Source organism: Grammomys surdaster, unplaced genomic scaffold, assembly GCF_004785775.1.
Source record: "Grammomys surdaster isolate TR1022 unplaced genomic scaffold, NIH_TR_1.0 229, whole genome shotgun sequence".
NCBI lineage: Eukaryota > Metazoa > Chordata > Mammalia > Rodentia > Muridae > Grammomys > Grammomys surdaster.
The window spans coordinates 3,382,236-3,400,678 of record NW_021604674.1 but is presented as its reverse complement, the minus strand read 5'-3'; the positions used below and the strand labels follow the sequence as shown (position 1 = coordinate 3,400,678).

General features: G+C 40.9%; 1 protein-coding gene across 1 annotated transcript; it reads right to left on the bottom strand.

The window, feature by feature from the left end:
• Nucleotides 1-233: 233 nt before the first annotated feature.
• Nucleotides 234-17,866, bottom strand: Cep55 (centrosomal protein 55). Its single transcript, XM_028773508.1, has 9 exons — nucleotides 17,611-17,866; nucleotides 15,225-15,419; nucleotides 12,631-12,906; nucleotides 10,317-10,385; nucleotides 5,277-5,427; nucleotides 4,546-4,856; nucleotides 3,375-3,446; nucleotides 2,621-2,746; nucleotides 234-1,360 (listed from the first exon to the last, which is right to left on the bottom strand). The coding sequence occupies exons 2-9, from the start codon at nucleotides 15,405-15,407 to the stop codon at nucleotides 1,160-1,162; spliced, it is 1,389 nt and encodes a 462-aa protein (XP_028629341.1). The 5' UTR covers nucleotides 15,408-15,419; nucleotides 17,611-17,866; the 3' UTR covers nucleotides 234-1,159.
• Nucleotides 17,867-18,443: the final 577 nt, after the last annotated feature.

Sequence of the window (18,443 nt, the reverse complement as noted above, 5' to 3'; positions counted from 1 at the left end):
TGTTGCTTTTCCTCTGTAACAAACAGCTCAGAAAAATATTTATTGATCAGGAGTTGCTATCTATTCAGCAGAGGTACCAGAAAGCTTCTACTTCTTTACCTCCCTCACAGAATGGTTCCCCTATCTCTGCAGTTCCTGTCACCTTATAATGTATGTCAATCTAGACTCCCAACACCACTCTGTGACTAGAGATCTTAAGACTATATATGTATACACATACATACTAGACACAGTAAAACTTATTAAATAATTTTATTATTTCCTCCTTCATATTGTTAATAGTAGCCCAGGTGTAAGCATGTTAGAAAATCTGAAGGAATAAAACACATTTTAGTTTACATAAAGCATATATAAAAATATCTATTTAGAAAACAAACATCTGATAATTACCCTGCCCAACCATCTTTAAGAGTGCTAACAAAACAAAACAAAAAGATATAATAAAATCCCTGCAAATCAAATGAGGAGGCAAGATAATTTTGCTAAAGGTTTGTTCGTTTTGCATTTTAGGAAACTGACCTGTACTAATAAAATTTAAGTCAAAGTTATGGTCAGATAATATGAGTAAAAAGGTACAGCTACTTAAAGGCATTCTTCAAACAAAACCTGCTTTGTGCTTAGAACAGTTAACTGCACTAAAATTACAAAACGTCCCAACTTTTCTAGTAACCGTTCTACAATAGCAAGAGGTGTCAAATGGAAGTGTCAGTATACAAAGCACTTACATGAGAAATATCAGCACAGTGAGCTCCATGGTTGATCACCTTCTGATTCTCTGAAAACCCCCAAAGCATAACATGTTTGCTTGCTGCTCAGAAGCTTTAAGCCATAACCAGTAACCCAAATAGCTCTTGTTTACTGAGTAGTAGAGCCGTGTGAAGTGCTAGTTACCGGAACAGCGTGAAGTGCTACAAGTCTGGATAGCCACTGCTCACTACATTCTGTCACTGCAGGCTGATGACGAACCAACTCAGGGAGGCATCGCTATCAAGGAAAATGCAACATTGGCCAGAAAAGTACAAGGACACCCTCATATGCCAGAGTGCCAAGGGCAGACAGGGTTTCTTGTGTAAAAGATGTAATCTGTGGTTTAAAGTGCCTATAAACAAACAGAGAATACAGTGTGAATTTCTTCAGTACAAAGGCGAGAATGGTTCTGCTACTTCATGCAGTATTCAACATGGACAAGCAGGTCCCGGTGCTCAGTGGCTGGGTACTGTACGCTGCACTTGGGACATTCCACTAGGCTTTCGTTGAGTGCAGCACTGGGACTTTTGGGTGAGGTAGTTTTCACTCTGTTTTCGGGTTCTCCTTGGAGTGAGAACGGCTGCTCTGTGAAGGTAAACCCATGCAGCTGCTTCTGCAAAACAAACGTCAAAGGAACACCATTGGAACATAAGACTGAGGGTTCAGCAGTGCTTCCTCCACCCTCTGCGTGCTTCAGCCCTGGAGACAGTTGATTTTGGATTTCTGCTCATCAATATTTTTGTTATTATTGTTTTGTTTTTTAAGACAAGAGTTTCTCTTTGGAGCCCTGGCTATCCTGAACACAACTCTGTAGACCAGGCTGGCCTCGGCCTATCTCTGTCTCCCAAGCTCTGGGATTAAAGGTGTGTGCCACCTCCGCTCAGCTGCTCATCAGTATTTCAATGGTGACATATGAGGTAGTCATAATTAACTTAGATAATGTAATTACTCAGGGACGTAATGAGTTAGTGCTCATATAGACAGGCTTTGCTAAGAGGCACAGAGCCCACTGTAAAGGGAAGACATCATTACTTTCCCTTTTCTTAAATTCACTGCATAAAACAATGGGATTTACCATGGCATTTTCAAGAATGTGAATCCATCTGCCAGCTTTGTAAAACATCAGTAAGTTAACCCAACCTGGGTAGCGAAAGCATAATACGGAAAAGAGCAGCAACAAAACCCTATGTGCAACTGAGAGCAGCGAGGACGTTCAGCAGCTCAGACTGGCTACACACAGACGAGCAGGGCACTATACAGCTTTGAGAGAGACTATGCTTTTCCATGTTTTTTTTAAAAAGAACTTAAAATAGTCAAGAAACCTAAAAATTTATATTTTATAATACATTGTGAAGATATTCATTTTATTAATATAGTTTTAAGTCACTACACAATTAATTTTTTTCCTCTCCCTTAGAAACTTATGAATTATATTTATAATATCCCCATTTCCAAATTATTCTGTACTTGTAAGACAATGTATGAACGTGCACTAACGGGACATCTGGGCACACAGATGCACAGAATCATTAGAAATACAAAGAAAGAATGTCATGCTGCCCTCTTTTCTACCTTCTCCCCTCTTTGCAAACTACTGTTGAACACCTCTAGAATGGCAGCACCCAGCCTGGGTAGGGGATGATCCCAGCCCTTCAGTACCTATGAGTGAAGTACCTATGAGTAAGAGATCGTGCCGCCTCTCCTGAGTTCTGAATTGATGCTGTAGTTAGGTGCCACATAGAAGGCAACTACTGACTTGAGATAAAGTTCTTTTTAAGCTATGTTACTGGTTTGGGAACTAAGTGGACTCATAAATGGGAGGTAGCAAAAGAAGAGTGAGGAATAAGTTTTATAGTAGCCATTCAAAACTTACCAAGGATTCCAACTGTGTTATCTGACTTTTTGCTTTTCGGAGTTCCTTAAGAATCACGTACAGTTGATGCTGCATATTCTGGCGGTCGAGTTTTTCATTTTCAAAGTCTAGGGTACATGCCTGCATCTGGAATGTCGGGACAAGAGAGTTAGAGGTGGTAGATCCTGCCCAGTTCTCTTCACTGAATGTTCACAATGTTTATCAGTACAAGAATACTTTCCAGGCCTTCTTATCAAGAACTCTCATCTGAGCACAGTGAGACTGTTAGTAAGTGAAGTTTATAGCTAAAGCACTGGTTTATGAACTAGCAAAGCCAGGGCTCAAGGTATGGATGAGTGGAAGGCAGCTGAAGAAGTTGTCGGTTGGGGTTATTCCTTCGCATTATTGGAATCTTTGGTGGGCGTGGAAAAGAGCGGGAAAGATGGCTAGTCTCTGGTTCGAAATATATTAAGAATTTCTATATTCATTCTGAGACTAGATGGTATCTGCTCTGCTTGAATTTACAGGCTGGCCTGGAAAAAGATCCAGCTGGGGTAGAAGTAGGAACTACAGCCACTGAAGAGCAGCCTGTCAGTCAGGACAACTGCCACCACACCTCTAAGACCCGGCTTGGCCTGAGGACAGTTACAGATACATGAATGGTGCAGAGTTGTTTGACAACTTTCAAGTAGTTCTCTGTAGAACAGTATAAATACCAGGGGAAGTTCTGTTTTTTTTCCAGCTGAATGAACTTCCGAGCATCCACAGTAAGTACCTGTTGTTCCAGCAGAGCTACCCTGGTCTGCTCCTCTTGGTGCTTTAACAGAGAATCGTAGAGAATTCGGACCTGGAGGATGCAATGAGAGCCTGCATTATCTCACCTGCCCTCCCCGGACAGAGAACCCCCACCACTCATCCCACCTCTAACCAGGACAACTGACAGCTCAGCCCTGCTGGGTAGTCAAGGCTTTCTACTACGCAGGATGGGCAGCAGCATCCTGTCTGAGGGTTCCCTGAGCAGCCACATAGTGATGGCACAGTTCTGTATGGCCATACCCTGTACTCGGAGGCTTTGGTGTCAGCTTTCATTTCAGAATAGGATAACAGAGAAGGAAGCTAGTGATACGGAAAATTTTACTTCTTGTCACTACTAAAGGTCACTACTCACACCTACCAGTCAAAGTAAACAGAGTGGAGACAAAGGAAGCAAATGTTAGGATTACTGACTCTTTGTCAGCCCTCAACTTCGGCAGGCTGTTAAAAATTCTGTTATAGTAGCAACAACCGCCATGGGCATCAACTTAGTTTTCAGAGTGCTTTCATATTCCTCCTCGGTTGCCCCCTACAATGGTCTTATGAGGTGAGTAGAGGCTATTATTCATTTGATAGTGAATGCTGTGTGAGTCAGAAAAGGTAGGTGTGGATTCCACTGTTCTATTACTCCATGCTGCCAAGCAAAAGTTACATTAATGATTTTCTAGTAGTATTCAATTCTAACACTCCCAAGCCATGCTGTCTCAAATCTAAAACAGAATATGAAGATGCTATGGACATTCATTTGAGCACATCAGCATCCTCCAGTACAGCCTAGGGATGACTGGACTCCCTCCCTGCCTTTGGCCTCCCACATGTCCTACTCTTCGCTCAAACCTTAGCAGTGTCATCTCCCCCACTGGGAGGGGAGTCCCAGCATCACTGCAGATTCCCACTGTCAACCCTCTGCCCAATGCCATCACTTCTCTGAGGCCTCCATGGGCCCGTTCTTTCTTTTCACATCATCCTGTTTTATCTTCCCGAGCTTATCCATCTATTTAGGTACTAATTCATGGTCTGCCTCCATGCTAAACTATGAACTCCCAAAGGAGGCAAGGACTGGTTCTGCTCCTTGCATGTTCTCTTGTGCTCCAGGCTTCCCGACCCTTGGCTGAATTCTGAGGCTGGCTCACCTGAGATAAGAGCTCCTCAGACCTCTTCCTCTCCTCTTCCAGCTTCCCCTTGAAGATACTGCTCTCTTCCCTGAGCTTTTGGATTTTTTCTGTCTTATGCTTGTCCTCTTCCAGGTGCTGTATGTCTGCCTTTCTCTGAGAACTCAATAGCTGGTTTAAATCTTCAACTTCTTTTTGAGTTTCTTCATATTTCCTTCGAAATTCATCAAGTTCTAAACGCAACTGAGTTACAGTTTGTCGCTCAACTTCAAGATCTTTTTTGGCATTTTCCAAGAGATGATCATATTTTTGCCTCTCTTCTTGAAGATAACCTTTTACAAACAAATTGGAAGTTAACTTGGGCTACATGGTAAGTACCAGGCTAGCTAGGACTATGTAGTAAGACTTTATCTCAATCCATCATCTACCCCCCCTCAAAGGAAACTGATACCCAGGTCAGCTCTGGAGGGAAAGAGAACTTTGAGGAAGGGAAAGGTATTCATGTATCGAAAATCACCATAATTTCTGTGATGGATGGCTCTCTCACCTATGGCTTGGGTCCTCTTTTAATCTCAAAACAAGGGGAAAGGAAACAGACTTGCCAAATGCTATTTCTTACTTCAAGCTTAAAAGACATGATGTTATTTTACTTTCTAACACATATCTTTAAAAAAAAAATGTCTAAATCTGATGAGTCACTCCTGTTGGAAATGTCAGGCTTATCCCAAAAGAACACTTTTATAGCTCAGTACCTTCCGATTCAGCCTTTTTCATCTGTTGTTGGAGGGAAGCAGTGGCTGTCTCTGTTCTCTTTTCCAGCTCAAAGATCTTTGCTAAAAGCCCTTTAACATAGGCCTCTCGCTGCTGGTCGTACACAAGCCACTGCTGATTTTTCTCCAGAGCCTTGTAGTGAATGAAAATTAACAGCATAGTGAAAAGCCCAGAAAGGAGAACATGTGAGGGGGGGGGTCTCCATGACATTGTCTCTTCTACACATATAAAATCTTACAGCTTAGTCACAGGCAGCCACCGAATGTCACATCCCTTTAGAATACATGACAATCAGTTTCCAGGGAATTAATTTTGCTTGTTAGCTAGAATGCCCCTGGGGCAGGCACAGAAATCAGCTGTTCAAATCTCACTTCTGGAAAGAGCTTTGGCACGTACACTCACCATCCTTTACTTGTTGACTCTTAGAAACTTAAGCAAATCAAAATAAAAGGAGTCTGTCAAGCAGACCAGACATTCCTAGAAGACTCTTGCCACCTTTCACCCAGTTCTGCTGGGGAAGGTGGGAAGTTTTGCTACTGAAAACAGGGTACATTCAAGTGAAAAGCTACAGCAGGGCCGGCCAGGCTAGAACCTGTAACCGAAGCTCTACATCAACTAAGAGAAGACCATGAGCTAAAGACCCACATGGACTATGTGGTGGAACTTTGTCTCTAAACAACTACATAGCTAGGTGTGGTGGTAACCACCTTTAATCTTAGTAGTGGAGAGACAGAGGCAGAAGGATCTCTGAGTTTGAGATCTGCCAGGGCTATATAATGAGACACTGTCTCAAAATTAACAATAAAAATAAATAAACCAACATGCTGGCTAGAAAAGACCACTAACCTGCTGCTAATAGGGAGGGGAAGAAGGTCTAGAAATAGGAACACAATGTGAATATGCAATGAGATTACAAATCCTGTCCAATCTACTTGCTCAGGTTAATAGGATAGAATTATCCCCTCTTGTTCTATGATCCTGAGAAGCCAGGAAAAAAGTTTTAACAATTATTTGTGCAAAATGGTCATACACATCCAAACCTGATATCATGTGCATCTTAAATGTTTTGGACGAAGGGTTCCAAGAAACACATATATGATGATGTATATCAGCCTAATATTTCTTCACACTAGCCAAGCTCCTCTGGATTGAGTCTTCATGAGGACTTCTAGTTCATGTTCAAATTTAGTTCAAAAACCACATGTCACTGGTGAAGCAAGCCTTTAATCCCAGCACTCGGGAGACAGAGGCAGGAGGATATTTGTGAGTTTGAGGCCTGCCTGTTCTTCAAAGCAAGTTCCAAGACAGCCAGGGCTGTTAGACAGAGAAACTCTATCTCAAAAAACAAACAAAACAAACAAAGTCAACAAACAAAACAAAACAACATTGTGTGGCCCAGAAAACACAGGTGTATTTCTAATTACCTACAAATTGCACTATTAAATATTAAAGACATCTACTTCTCTATCAAACTTTATATTTGCCTATCTTTAAGAAGTGGCAATACAAATAATTTAAATCTACATCATATGGTCATCAATGTTTTTCAAATGAATCTGTAGATACTTTACTGAAGTACATGAACTAAAAATATATTTAAGTTTACAGCCAAGTACATGAACTAAAAATATATTTAAGTTTACAGCCAAGTAATGGCTGTTGGAGGCTGGGGAGGAATCAGTCTTTCCCAGGCTGGCTATCTAATACTAAGTGGGCAACACTAAAAACATATTCATATGAGCAACATTACGTGGACTCATTAGATTGTACTTACACTATTTATATGTAACAAAAATTGGGAGAAAAAATCTTTTTAAAAAAAGATTTAAAAGCCACACAATGGCAATGATGTTTAACAAAGTAAGCTCTTCTAGCCTCTACCTCTGCCTTGCTGGCCTCAAACACAGAACTGTAGCCCAAGCAGGCCTGGAACTTGTGATCCTCCTGCCTCAGCCTCTCAAGTGGCTAATACTACAAGTCTATGTCACAATGCTGAGCTAAGCAAACATTGCTTTTCTCTTCAATTCATATGCATCTACCATGTCTTGGTCTCACTACTTTCAGCTGGTTACCTGGTCGGTATAGTTTGTACAAAAATGATAACAGTACTGACATTTGATAATATTTATGGCATTATTCAGAGTTTCCTTCAGAAAGACCATATTTCCCAGCTTCCTTTGCAGCTGAGCAAGACAACTCCAGAAGGGAAGGACTGTGGAAGGGAACTTAACATACACATGATAGTCACTTCCTCCCCTAAAAAAGTCTGAGCCACCTTTTCCATGGGAATCTCATCTGCCTGCATGGTGTGAGATACACGGCACAACCATCCACATGGATGTGTCCATGACCCCTCCAAAACACCATGCAGCCTAGCAAAATGCTGGGAAAAGGTAATCCATTAGACTTACCTTGGAGGCGCCTGATTAGGTCTGGGGTTCACAGGATCACTATCATCTTGGTGATCCCCATATCAGTAAAAGATTCTAAGAGCTTTCCACTAGCTAAGACTGTCTGAGAACTCCTGGAATTTTCAACTTGCCTATTGCCAAAAGCTCTAGGAACCTCTCCCTGTGGCCTCTTTGAACCTAGAGTGACAGGAGTAGAAGATGCACCCATCCACATGCGTGAGATCATCACACATACACACACACACACACACACACACACAGCCCTGTCCACCAATGAACACGCTCCTCCCTAAGGTGAGATCATCACACACACACACACACACACACACACACACACACAGCCCTGTCCACCAATGAACACGCTCCTCCCTAAGGACAGATGCGTTTCTCTTTCTGCCTTTATGTATCTTTTAGATGTCTAAGAAATCTAATAATTATTACCAGGTAATTATTTCAAAATGTCTGACAGACCTAAATGGTGACTGAATACTTTAAAAAACTTATTTATGTATTCCTGGAGCTTACTTTACATGGACAAATACTAATTCTTATGGACAAGTCTCATGAGGTATCAACCTGGGAACTGAGATGGAAAAGCTCTCACGAGGCAAACATGCCAGTGTATACTGAGTAAATGAATGTCTCTTTTCTGCTCTCCAAGTCTCCCAAGGTTAATTTTTCTCCTCTTCAAAGATCTGAGATCTTCAAGAAACCAGAAGAGCTGACCAGTCTGGAGCTCTTCAGAAGTTAGGATTAATTCAAGTGTGTCCTTAGAGCAGCAGCAATAGCATTCAGGAAATGCAGAATTGAAGCCCCACCCTGGACCTAATAAATCCAAAATCTACATTTCAAGAAAATACTCTAGATTCACAGTCTAGGCACAGTTTAGATTTAGCTTGAAGGTAAATTGGTTTAGATTTTACAGCACTGGTGTCTTTCTCATGTAAACAGAGGGGCCCAGCCTGAAGAAATGTGAAAAGGTTTTTCCTTTTAAGGAGTGGTTGGAAATCCAGCAAGACTGAAGTAAATGGTGAGAAAAAGGAAAGCGTGTAAGGTAAATACAGGCATCTAGTTGGTAGGTACTAGTATATAGACAGGCAAAATTCTCTGTAAAAGATGACACTGAAAAACTCAATTTTATAACTTTTTAAAAATTATGTTTATTTCAATTACCTCCAGGTAAATACTTTGATAAAGGTACCAAATCATCCTGTATAGATACTCAAGATCTTTAAATTCTTCTTTTGAAAATCAAGTAGACTTCAAGAGACACTTGCTAGATTAAATAAAATAGGAATCTTAAGAGCATACTTGGGCTGGAGAGATGGCTCAGTGGTTAAGAGCACTGACTGCTCTTCTAGAGGTCCTGAGTTCAAGTCCCAGCAACCACATGGTGGCTCACAACCATCTTTAGTGGGCTCTGATGCCCTCTTCTGGTGGGTCTGAAGAGAGCAATGGTGAATACATAAAATAAATAAATGAGTCTTTAAAAAAAAAAAAGAAAAAAAAAAAAAAAGAGCATACTTATCAGGTATCAGGCTAAACACAACATGTTTTTGAAATAATAGTTACCTGGTAATCTAATAATTATATCAACAAGTTTATACTTAACATATTTTAATCTGAAACTTGAAAAGATACAGATAGTCCTGTGACTTCAATTTCCAACAAAATTTACTTATCCGCTTTTAAGTTAGAAATACTAAAGCTTCCTGGTACATCTAAAGTAACCTTAAGTCTAATTCTAGAGAACTACTGAAAATACTGAGTATACATAGACCGCGTTTCCTCTCCAACTGTTCTAGGAGAAAGATTGGAAGATAATGAATGTTAGGTTTCAAACCCTGGACAAACAGCAGCTGTGCCTATTTAACATATCAAAGCAGACTTGGCTTCCAGGTTCTCCCAGCATCCCTCAGTCCATACAGCTTACAGAATAAGACTGGCAAACCCCACCCCCTACCCTGAACTCTTAAGCACAGGGGCTAAGCTGCCCTTCCCCCAAAGGCTCTTCCCAATACAATCCAGACATTTTTGGTTACCTACCTCTTTTTTCTTTTTTTTTAAAATTAATTAATTAATTTATTTATTTATTACTTTTGGCCTCCTGGATGCTGTAGCTGGTTCCTCTTTCCCCTCCCACCCCTCTCCTCACGTGGCTCAGGGTCATGTTCAATCTGGACTCTCCCCATGGCCCTGCCTCTGGCTATGCTCTCCCTTTTATCTACAGTAGACCTTCTCCTCCACCATACCTAGGAGCAGCCATGTCCCTTCCTTTTTATTTCTTTTTTTTCATTCAATAAACACAAATCAACTAGATAAAAAGAACAGCATAAATTAAATTACACTATAATAGCAACTATTTGGGCAAGTTAGATTTAGGTGAAAAAGAATGCTGCTAAGGTAGTCAGCTGGAAGCTTAGCTCCAGAGCTTTGCAGTCCACAGATTCTCTACACCATGGTCTCAAACACTCAGTTCTCCTGCCTCTTCATTAGATTTTTTTTTTTATTTAAGTAATAACATTAATGCTTCCAATTTCTATGAAACTTAAAGAACATATAAATTAGTCCTCTTTGCCCATTGTTTAACCAAAAAAAAAGCCAACTTACATCTTTCAGCTGCATTTCCTTCTCGTGAATACTATTCATTGATGAGTTGAAGCAGTTTGCAGGCATGCTCTGTAAATAACCCAACAGTAGGTGACATCATCAACTTAACAATACAAATTTCATTATATTTTGTTCCATAAAAATACAAAATATTTCTCAAAACATCCCAAACATACCTCTAGTACTGGTGAACCACCAAGCCAGGTAAGAATTACCAGGGGGTAAACTAACACTAAATTCCCTGGATAGTCTCCTGCACAAGTAGTTCTCAACCTGTGGGTCGCAACACCCTTGGCAATCCTCTATTTCCAAAAATATTTACATTATGATTCATACCAGTAGCAACATTACAGTTATGAAGTAGCAATGAAATAATTTTATGGTTGGGGTCGCCACATCATGAGGACTGTATTAAAAGAGTCCCAGCATTAGGAAGGTTGAGAACCACTGTCCTAAGCAATCTAGAAACCTCTGAGACTTCAGATCTTTTACTCTGAGATTTTCTAGACCCCAAATCCCCAAAACTTTCAGCATCTATAAATGGCCCACTGAGTTTTCACCAAAAGGAGTCAAACAACTAGGCTATTTCAAAGAAACAAACCAAACTGTCAAAGATAGAAAGTCTGGAATTATATTTTATATTAGTATAGGCTGAGGATTCCCAAACTTACCAGAACCAAAATGTTTTGTATTTTACTTTTTGGAGTTTGGAATATTTAGATACATAATGAGATAGATATACTTGGCATGGGACTCAACTCTAAATATAAAATTCATTTTTTCCCTTCGTTTTTCAAGACAGGGTTTCTCTATATAGCCCTAGCTGCCCTAGAATTGCTCTGTAGACCAAGCTGGCTTCAAACTCAGAGATCTGCCTGCCTCTGCCTCACAAATGCTAGGATTAAAGGCGTGCAACTCCACCACCTGGCCACTTGTTTCACATATACACATAGTCTGTACACAAACTATTTAATGTGCCTGGTTTCTTGCTGTGATAGTTATGTGAGGTCAGGTGTGGATTTTTCCACTTGTTAACATTCAAAAAGTTTCAGTTTTGGGAGAGTATAACAATATTAAATAGTAACACTATTTGTATAGTTTTCACAGAATTTAAAACATAATTCCTTAATAGCTTTCCTTTCTTTATTCTCCCATAGAGGAAACCAGGTGGCTAAAATCACAGGCCAGCCAACAAACTGTGAAAATCCTACTTTTCAGGGTTTGGGTGTTTTCGGTGTTTTCCCTAAGCATCTGTAGAGAAAGACCTGTGTGGTCACTGGGGTTGTTTGGAAAGGCTATAGAACCTGCAGGGATGGGGTCTTGCTGGAGGAAGGGGGTCAGTGGGGTCAGGCCTTGAAGCTTTATAAGCAAGGCTCTACTTGTTCTCCCTTTGGTTCCTGAGTGCCAAGGCAATGGAACCATCTGGCCTCCTGTTCTTGCTGCCAGGCCACTTTCCTGGCCAAGGTGGAATGAGCCCCTCAGACCAGAACAAACCCTTCCTCCCTTAAACTGCTTTCCTCAGTGTTTTAACACAGCAAGAGGAAAAGTAACCAATACAGCATGACACCGCTGAGACACCACAACTGAACTTATTTCTCTATGGGGAGTATTACTAATTGTTAGTGATATTCAAATGTCAAAGGAACCAGAGGTTTGATCATTAGTTAAGCACTTAATACACTCCAGGCTTTCTGCAAGGCAACTAATCATCATATGTCATCATCAGTGCTTTTGGCCCAGTTTTACTGCTATGAAATCAAGGCTTACAAAAGGAGACTGACAAACTCTAGCATTGTCTCTCAGGCCAGAGAAGCTAAGGGGTTTGTCTGCTCAGAGTTACATGCTATTGCTTGTAACCCAGATAATTTTTACACAGATCCTTGCTCTCTCTGAAACATTGCTCCTCCCAGACAAGAGGGAAAGAAAAATGTATGTGCAGTTAGAAAAAAATACATTGGGATAACTGTTTATCTCAAAATATGACATCTAACCAAAAACTTCAACGTAACGTTCATGTAATGGAAACTATTGAAATAAAATCTCAGCAAAATCTTCCTGACTATTGTAGCTACAGCATAGACTGTCTTCTGACTATTCATCTGGGAGGAACCCTGTGTGGGGAGTGCAGGGAACCAAATTAACTATTTTTATTTATGGAAGAGGGACTCAACTAAAAAAAAAAAAAAGAAGGTAAGTGATCTGTAGGTGCACTATGGTGTCACATCATTTTGCAAACCTTAAAAAACTCATTCTTCCTAGGAATTATAACTTGTACCAGACAGGAAAAGATCTCAGTTTAAAGAAAGTTTAGCACCTGTGATAGGTGGAGTGTACTGGCTTTGCTTTCAAGCTCGGAAAGTCTTTTTGTTGTGGCAGACAACTGCTTTTTCAGGACATCTGTCTCTTTGGATAAGGACTCCAACAACTGCTGCTTCTTCTCACATTCCTTTGTTTTCTCTTCCAGCTGCTCGAGCAATGAAGAAGAGCTGTATCTTGACCTTAGGTGATCTTTGAGTCTCTGTATTTCTTTGTCCTTCTCCATGAGGTAATAAACATTCTTTTCTCTCTCGGCTTCAAGAACTTGAATTTTCTAGACAGGAACTAAGAAGAATCTTAGAACTAAGCCAGGTCAAACATCCAGCTAAACAATATATCGCAACAAGCATTTAATAAGTATTTACTACATATCAACTTTGATTTTATGACATCAGGACTGAAAATACAAGATGAAGCTTACACTCAGTTCTCTGCTCAGACAGCTCATAGGCACAAGGCCTTTCATTAGCATCACCTGTGCTCTAGTTAACATGTATACACACCGAACAGGCAGATAGAGAGAGGAAAAACCATCCGTATCAAGGGTGGGAAAAGGAGGCTAAACCAATGCTTGTCACATGGCTCTGGCAAAACAGGAAAGAGCCAAGAGAAAGACGATGAAAACAACTGTCAGTAGGAAAAGGCTAACAGGGCAGCCAATCGGAATGATAAAATGGGTTTCTAAACAGCTACAAGGAAACCCTAACGCTATTTAACACTTTGGAGTGGATAAGCAATTTGGAGATTTTAAATGCATAAATTTGATTGTTTTGTTTTTGTTTTTATATACTTAGTGAACTAACAAAAAACAAAAATCAAGTCATGTAATATTTGAGTAAATATTTTCTCCTCAACTACAGTTTTAAACGGGGAGGGGAGTAGTGAATGACATAGCATCCTTCTGGCATCCCCAAAATCACGGAAGCAGAACGCGTCCAAGTTATAGAGCCAATAAAAATTACAATACATACAGTACACCAGTATGTTGTACAGTCTTTTTTTTTTTTTAAAGATTTATTTATTTTATTTATGAGTACACTGTAGCTGTCTTCAGACACACCAGAAGAGGGCATCCAATCTCATTACGGATGGTTGTGAGCCACCATGTGGTTGCTGGGATTTGAACTCAGGACCTCTGGAAGAGCAGTCAGTGCTCTTAACCGCTGAGCCATCTCTCCAGCCCTGTTGTAGAGTCTTAAACACAGCATGCTATGGTTTGAATATGATCCCTCAAATTTGCTTAACCCTCACTGCAACAGTGATAGAGGTGATTGGATCATGAGGGCACAGAGTTCATGAGTGGATTCATGTGGTTGTCATGGGTCACTTAACAGTTAAAATTAATTTAGCCCTTGTCTCCCATATACCTCATATGCTTGCCTGGCCTTCTTTTATGTGATTACACAGCACTGTGCTTTTGGATTTAGCAGCTAAATATTCCTCTCCCTCCCTCCCTCCCTGCTCAAATTACTCGGTCTATAGCACTGTGTTGTAACAACACAGAAGACTGAAATTATATATCAAATTTTTATCAATAATATTAATATAATTAAAATAAATGGGCTGGAGAAATGGTTCAGTGGTTAAGAGCAGGGGCTGCTCTTCTTGAGGACACAGATTCAATTCCCAGCACACACACACACACAGACACACACAGACACACACACACACACGACAGCTCATAACTGTCTGCAATTATAGTTCTAGGAGATCTAACACTCTCACATGGACATACATGCAGGCTAAACACCAATGCATATATATATTAAAAAAAACATAGATAATATTTTAAAAGATAAATTATCAAAAAGTTACATGATGAATGCTAAATTAGTTTATTGGTTTGTTTTCAATATTTGAAAAATCATGATAGATAAGTGTTACAACACATAATCATAGCACTTAAAGGTGGAGGCAGTGGAATCAGAAATTTAGGGTCATCCTCAGCTATATAGTTGAAGTACAAGACCAACCTGTGTACATGAGATCCTACCTGGAAGAGCAAAATAAAACAACAACAACAACAACAAAAAAAAAACCATGAGGGTCTGGGAGTGGAGAGTTGGTTCAGCAGTTAGAGCATTTAATGCTTTTGCAAAGGAATCATATTTAATTTCCAGGACCCACACGGTAGCTAATAATTGCCCCAACTCCAGTTCCAGAGGACCCTATGCCTTCTCCTGACCTCTGTAGGCACCAGGCATGCATATGATGCACAGACATGCATGCTGGCAAAACACTCATACACTTAGAATAAATCTTTTAAAAGTGAGGGGAAAAAAACAGATCATAGCACATTATATAAGATACAAAACTATTAATCATAATGTCTTTATTTTTGAAACAACTTAATGCATGATAACCTCAAAACACTCGATTGCATTTTAAAAGAGAGAATTAGCAAGAACTAAAGTATGTGTAAAGGTTAGTAAAATCAGAGCAGGAATTTAGGATTCCAAATTCAAGATCAACTTTCTAGAACTAAAAAGAACAGGTTAAGCCAGGACAATGGGAAGAATAAGAATGTAACATCAGAAAGCCACGTACACTGCTTTCTAGAATGTGTACTTAAAGGCATCAAGGACCATTTACCTCCAAAAGTCTGCTTCTGTCTTTATCGGCCACTTTTCCTTTCCCACTTGTGATTTCATCCAGGGATGTTTTAAAGGCGGCAATTTCTCCCTTAAATTTCTCTAATGCAGTGTCTGACTTGGAGCTGCTAGGCCTTGAACCCCATTTGCTTTTAATTAAATCTTTGGGACTTCTCGAAGACATCTTTCAATTGATCTGTGAAAAATACAAAAATAATTTTTGAAAATTCAACTGCATTTGAAGTTTTGAGTTTAAACTTTCATATCTCAGGTTTGGAAGAGGCCTTATAATGTACTTTGCTCTAAATAGATATCCAAATCAGTGGGGCCCAGAAAGAAAATTGGGGAAGATTTCTAGGATGTTATAATGAATCTAAAATTCTCAGGTGGTGGATACAAGGGAAATATCCACCTTCAGAAATATGATAAATTGCCATTATTTGAGAACAGATCTCTCAGTAGAGCTCAGGCTAGTCTGGAACTCACTATATAACCAGGAAGCCACTGAACTCACAATCCTCCTGCTTCAGCCTCCCAGATAATGGGGTTATAGGCATCTGTAAATTAACAGAAAGTTTTTGTTTACAATCAGTGGAAGGGTCCCCAGGCCTTACACTTTCAAGGTGATATCATACTCAAGAATAGAAACTCTAATTCTGAGTTTATAGGCATGAAAATGTCATTACTCAACATGTGCCCTCTTAAAAGATATGTCTAGTTGAACTCTATCTTAATAGCTTTGGAGAGTATGGCAGGAAGAGGTGAGAAAATCCAACATGAGACATTTATAGGAAAAGAGGTATGATACTCAGAGATTTGAGGGTGAAAGAAATGAAGGGGCAAATGAAGTAAGGCCAAGTTTCACATCTGCTAATAGTACCGGATGAGAATTTAGAAGCAAATGTAGAATACAAACTCAGATGGCAAATGAAGTAAGGCCAAGTTTCACATCTGCTAATAGTACCGGATGAGAATTTAGAAGCAAATGTAGAATACAAACTCAGGCAGGCAGATGTATAGTAAAATATACTGTGTATATATAAGTAATGTATAAAATAGCTCTCCATTAGGGAGATTTTAAAAAAACAAACATTTTTTTTATCTTATATGTCCTGAGATAAAAATGATGGCAGTGTGATTATTGACTCTAAAGGAAGATGAGACCTACTTCATTCAACAATTACTACAGAGCTGTGGTGAGCACGCTAATAACCCTAGCACTCAGGAAGTAGAGGAACCTCATTTGCATAGCGATTGAAGGCAGCCTTAGGCTGCACAAAACTGTTTAAACAAACAACAAAAATTTACTACAAAGCCTTTTTACCAGGTAACCTAATCAGGACTGGATATAAGCTGGGCAACAGGAAGAAGAGGAGACAACATAGTCTCTGACGCTAGGAAGCCTTCAGTACAGTGAGACAGGCAACAGTAATACAGCAAAAAAAAAAAAAAAAAAAAAAAAAAAAAAAAAGAGCGAGAGAGACTCAAATATTCCCAAAATGAAATTAATACTAAGAGGAATAATCACAGTCATAAAAGCTACCAATACAAGGAGATCTACCTAGGGTGTTGAGTGTGAGGTTGTCCTGTGTAAAATTAGCCTAAAATAATAGAACTGTATAGACAAAGTTTATCGAAGTCTGTATTAATGCATTCAACCTAGATTTTTGCCAATTATCTTGACAAATACTAAATAAATCAGCTGGTACAGTCTGCTGAGGCAAATGCAGCTATTATGTCTTAGAAACCTGCTACCACGAAAGTTTCTCCTTGTGCTTCTGCTGATGTCACAAGGACTTGACACAGTCTGAAAGAACCCCCAGGGCATTTGCATCCTAACTTTTGGAGAGGACTCCTAAAAACTAGTGTTCCTGACTCTAGTCTAGACTTACCTAGCACACACTCTTCCGACCTGGTCCTATCACCTTCCTTTCCCGGTATTTTCTATTCCATTCGATCATAAAGTTCTCCTACTCAGGAACCTCCCTACCCAGTCCTAATGGCATCTTCTTCAGGATGCGTTCTCTTAAGTTTAATAAGGGACACAGAACTCACCACATATACAAGCTCCTAGTCAGTACCTATCTGTTCCCAACATTTTTTTTTTCAGTTAACAACTGTTCAAAAGAGCTGTATTTTGATTTTTTTTAAACTTTTGGCCATACAGGAGCTTAAAGGCAGCTGCTTGGAAATCTCTGACTGGACTGAAGGGACCTAAGTCATTCTGGTCAGAATGAGACTAAAGAAGCATTCCCATTTAGTAAATCGCACAAATCTACGAGGGGGCAGGAAAGACGAAGGAAAATAAAAACTGCAAAGAGAAGCGCTTGCTAATAGCAAAGGCCGAACGTGTGAGAGAACTGAGAGACCTGGGTCAGGTCACTGACCTCTCTGTTAAGAAAGTGATAATACCGCGAAGTTAAAAGGAATCGAAAGGATGACCGGCTGGACGTCGACAGGTACCCAAGCGTGGTGTCTCTCAGGAAACGAGCATGTATTCCAGCGAGTAGAGACGGAGTCGTGCGGCGCGATCTGCTCACCAAAGCTCCTCCTATGAGGTCCAGTCCGGCCCTGGGGCTGCGGGCTCTGGCTGTCCTCCCCACCCTCCCCGGCCAAGGCCGGACCACTCACTACCTGAGACAAACACAGCGCTCGCTCGCGTCGCTGCGTCAGACCCCCTACAAACTCCAGCAAGGACACCGCTTCCGGGAGTTTGAATCCCGCGGCTACAGGGCGGGACACGTCACTGCCGGCTGGGCGGAGGGCGGGGTCTGCAATCTGGGGACAGGCGGGAGAGGGCGGGGCCCGCAATCTGAGAGAAGGCGGGAGAGGGCGGGGTCTGCAATCTGAGAGAAGCCGAGAGGATGGAGGAGTGGGCGGGCCCAGGAGCCTGAGGGCGGGGCAGAGGCGGAGTCTAGACTCAGAGGGGCGGGGCAAGGTCTGTAACCGGACGGCAGGCGGGGCGAAGACCGGCTCTGGAATCAGAGGGTGGAGCTTGAAGCTAGTGGGTGGGTGGGGTAGGGGCAGAGCGGGAAATGTAAGGGAGAGCCAGACGAAGAACCCGACAGGGCCTAGAACCCGACAGGGCCTAGAACCCGGCTCGTTCGGGTCAGAGAAGGACCATGTGGGGATAGAGGGTGTGTGTGGAATCGTGGTGTGAAATGGGTAGAGCGTGATGGTGTGGATGGAGGTGTGCGGGCATGTGGGCGTGGTAGAGGCG

Bases quoted from the DNA above. Each gene is read 5' to 3' on its own strand.
- Cep55 (XM_028773508.1), bottom strand. From the start codon at position 15,407: ATGTCTTCGAGAAGTCCCAAAGATTTAATTAAAAGCAAATGGGGTTCA. The intron at 10,386-12,630 runs GTGCTAAACTTT...GGTTATTTACAG, and splicing joins GTACACTCCACCTATCACAG to AGCATGCCTGCAAACTGCTT. The intron at 4,857-5,276 runs GTACTGAGCTAT...TGTTTGTAAAAG, and splicing joins GAAAAAGGCTGAATCGGAAG to GTTATCTTCAAGAAGAGAGG.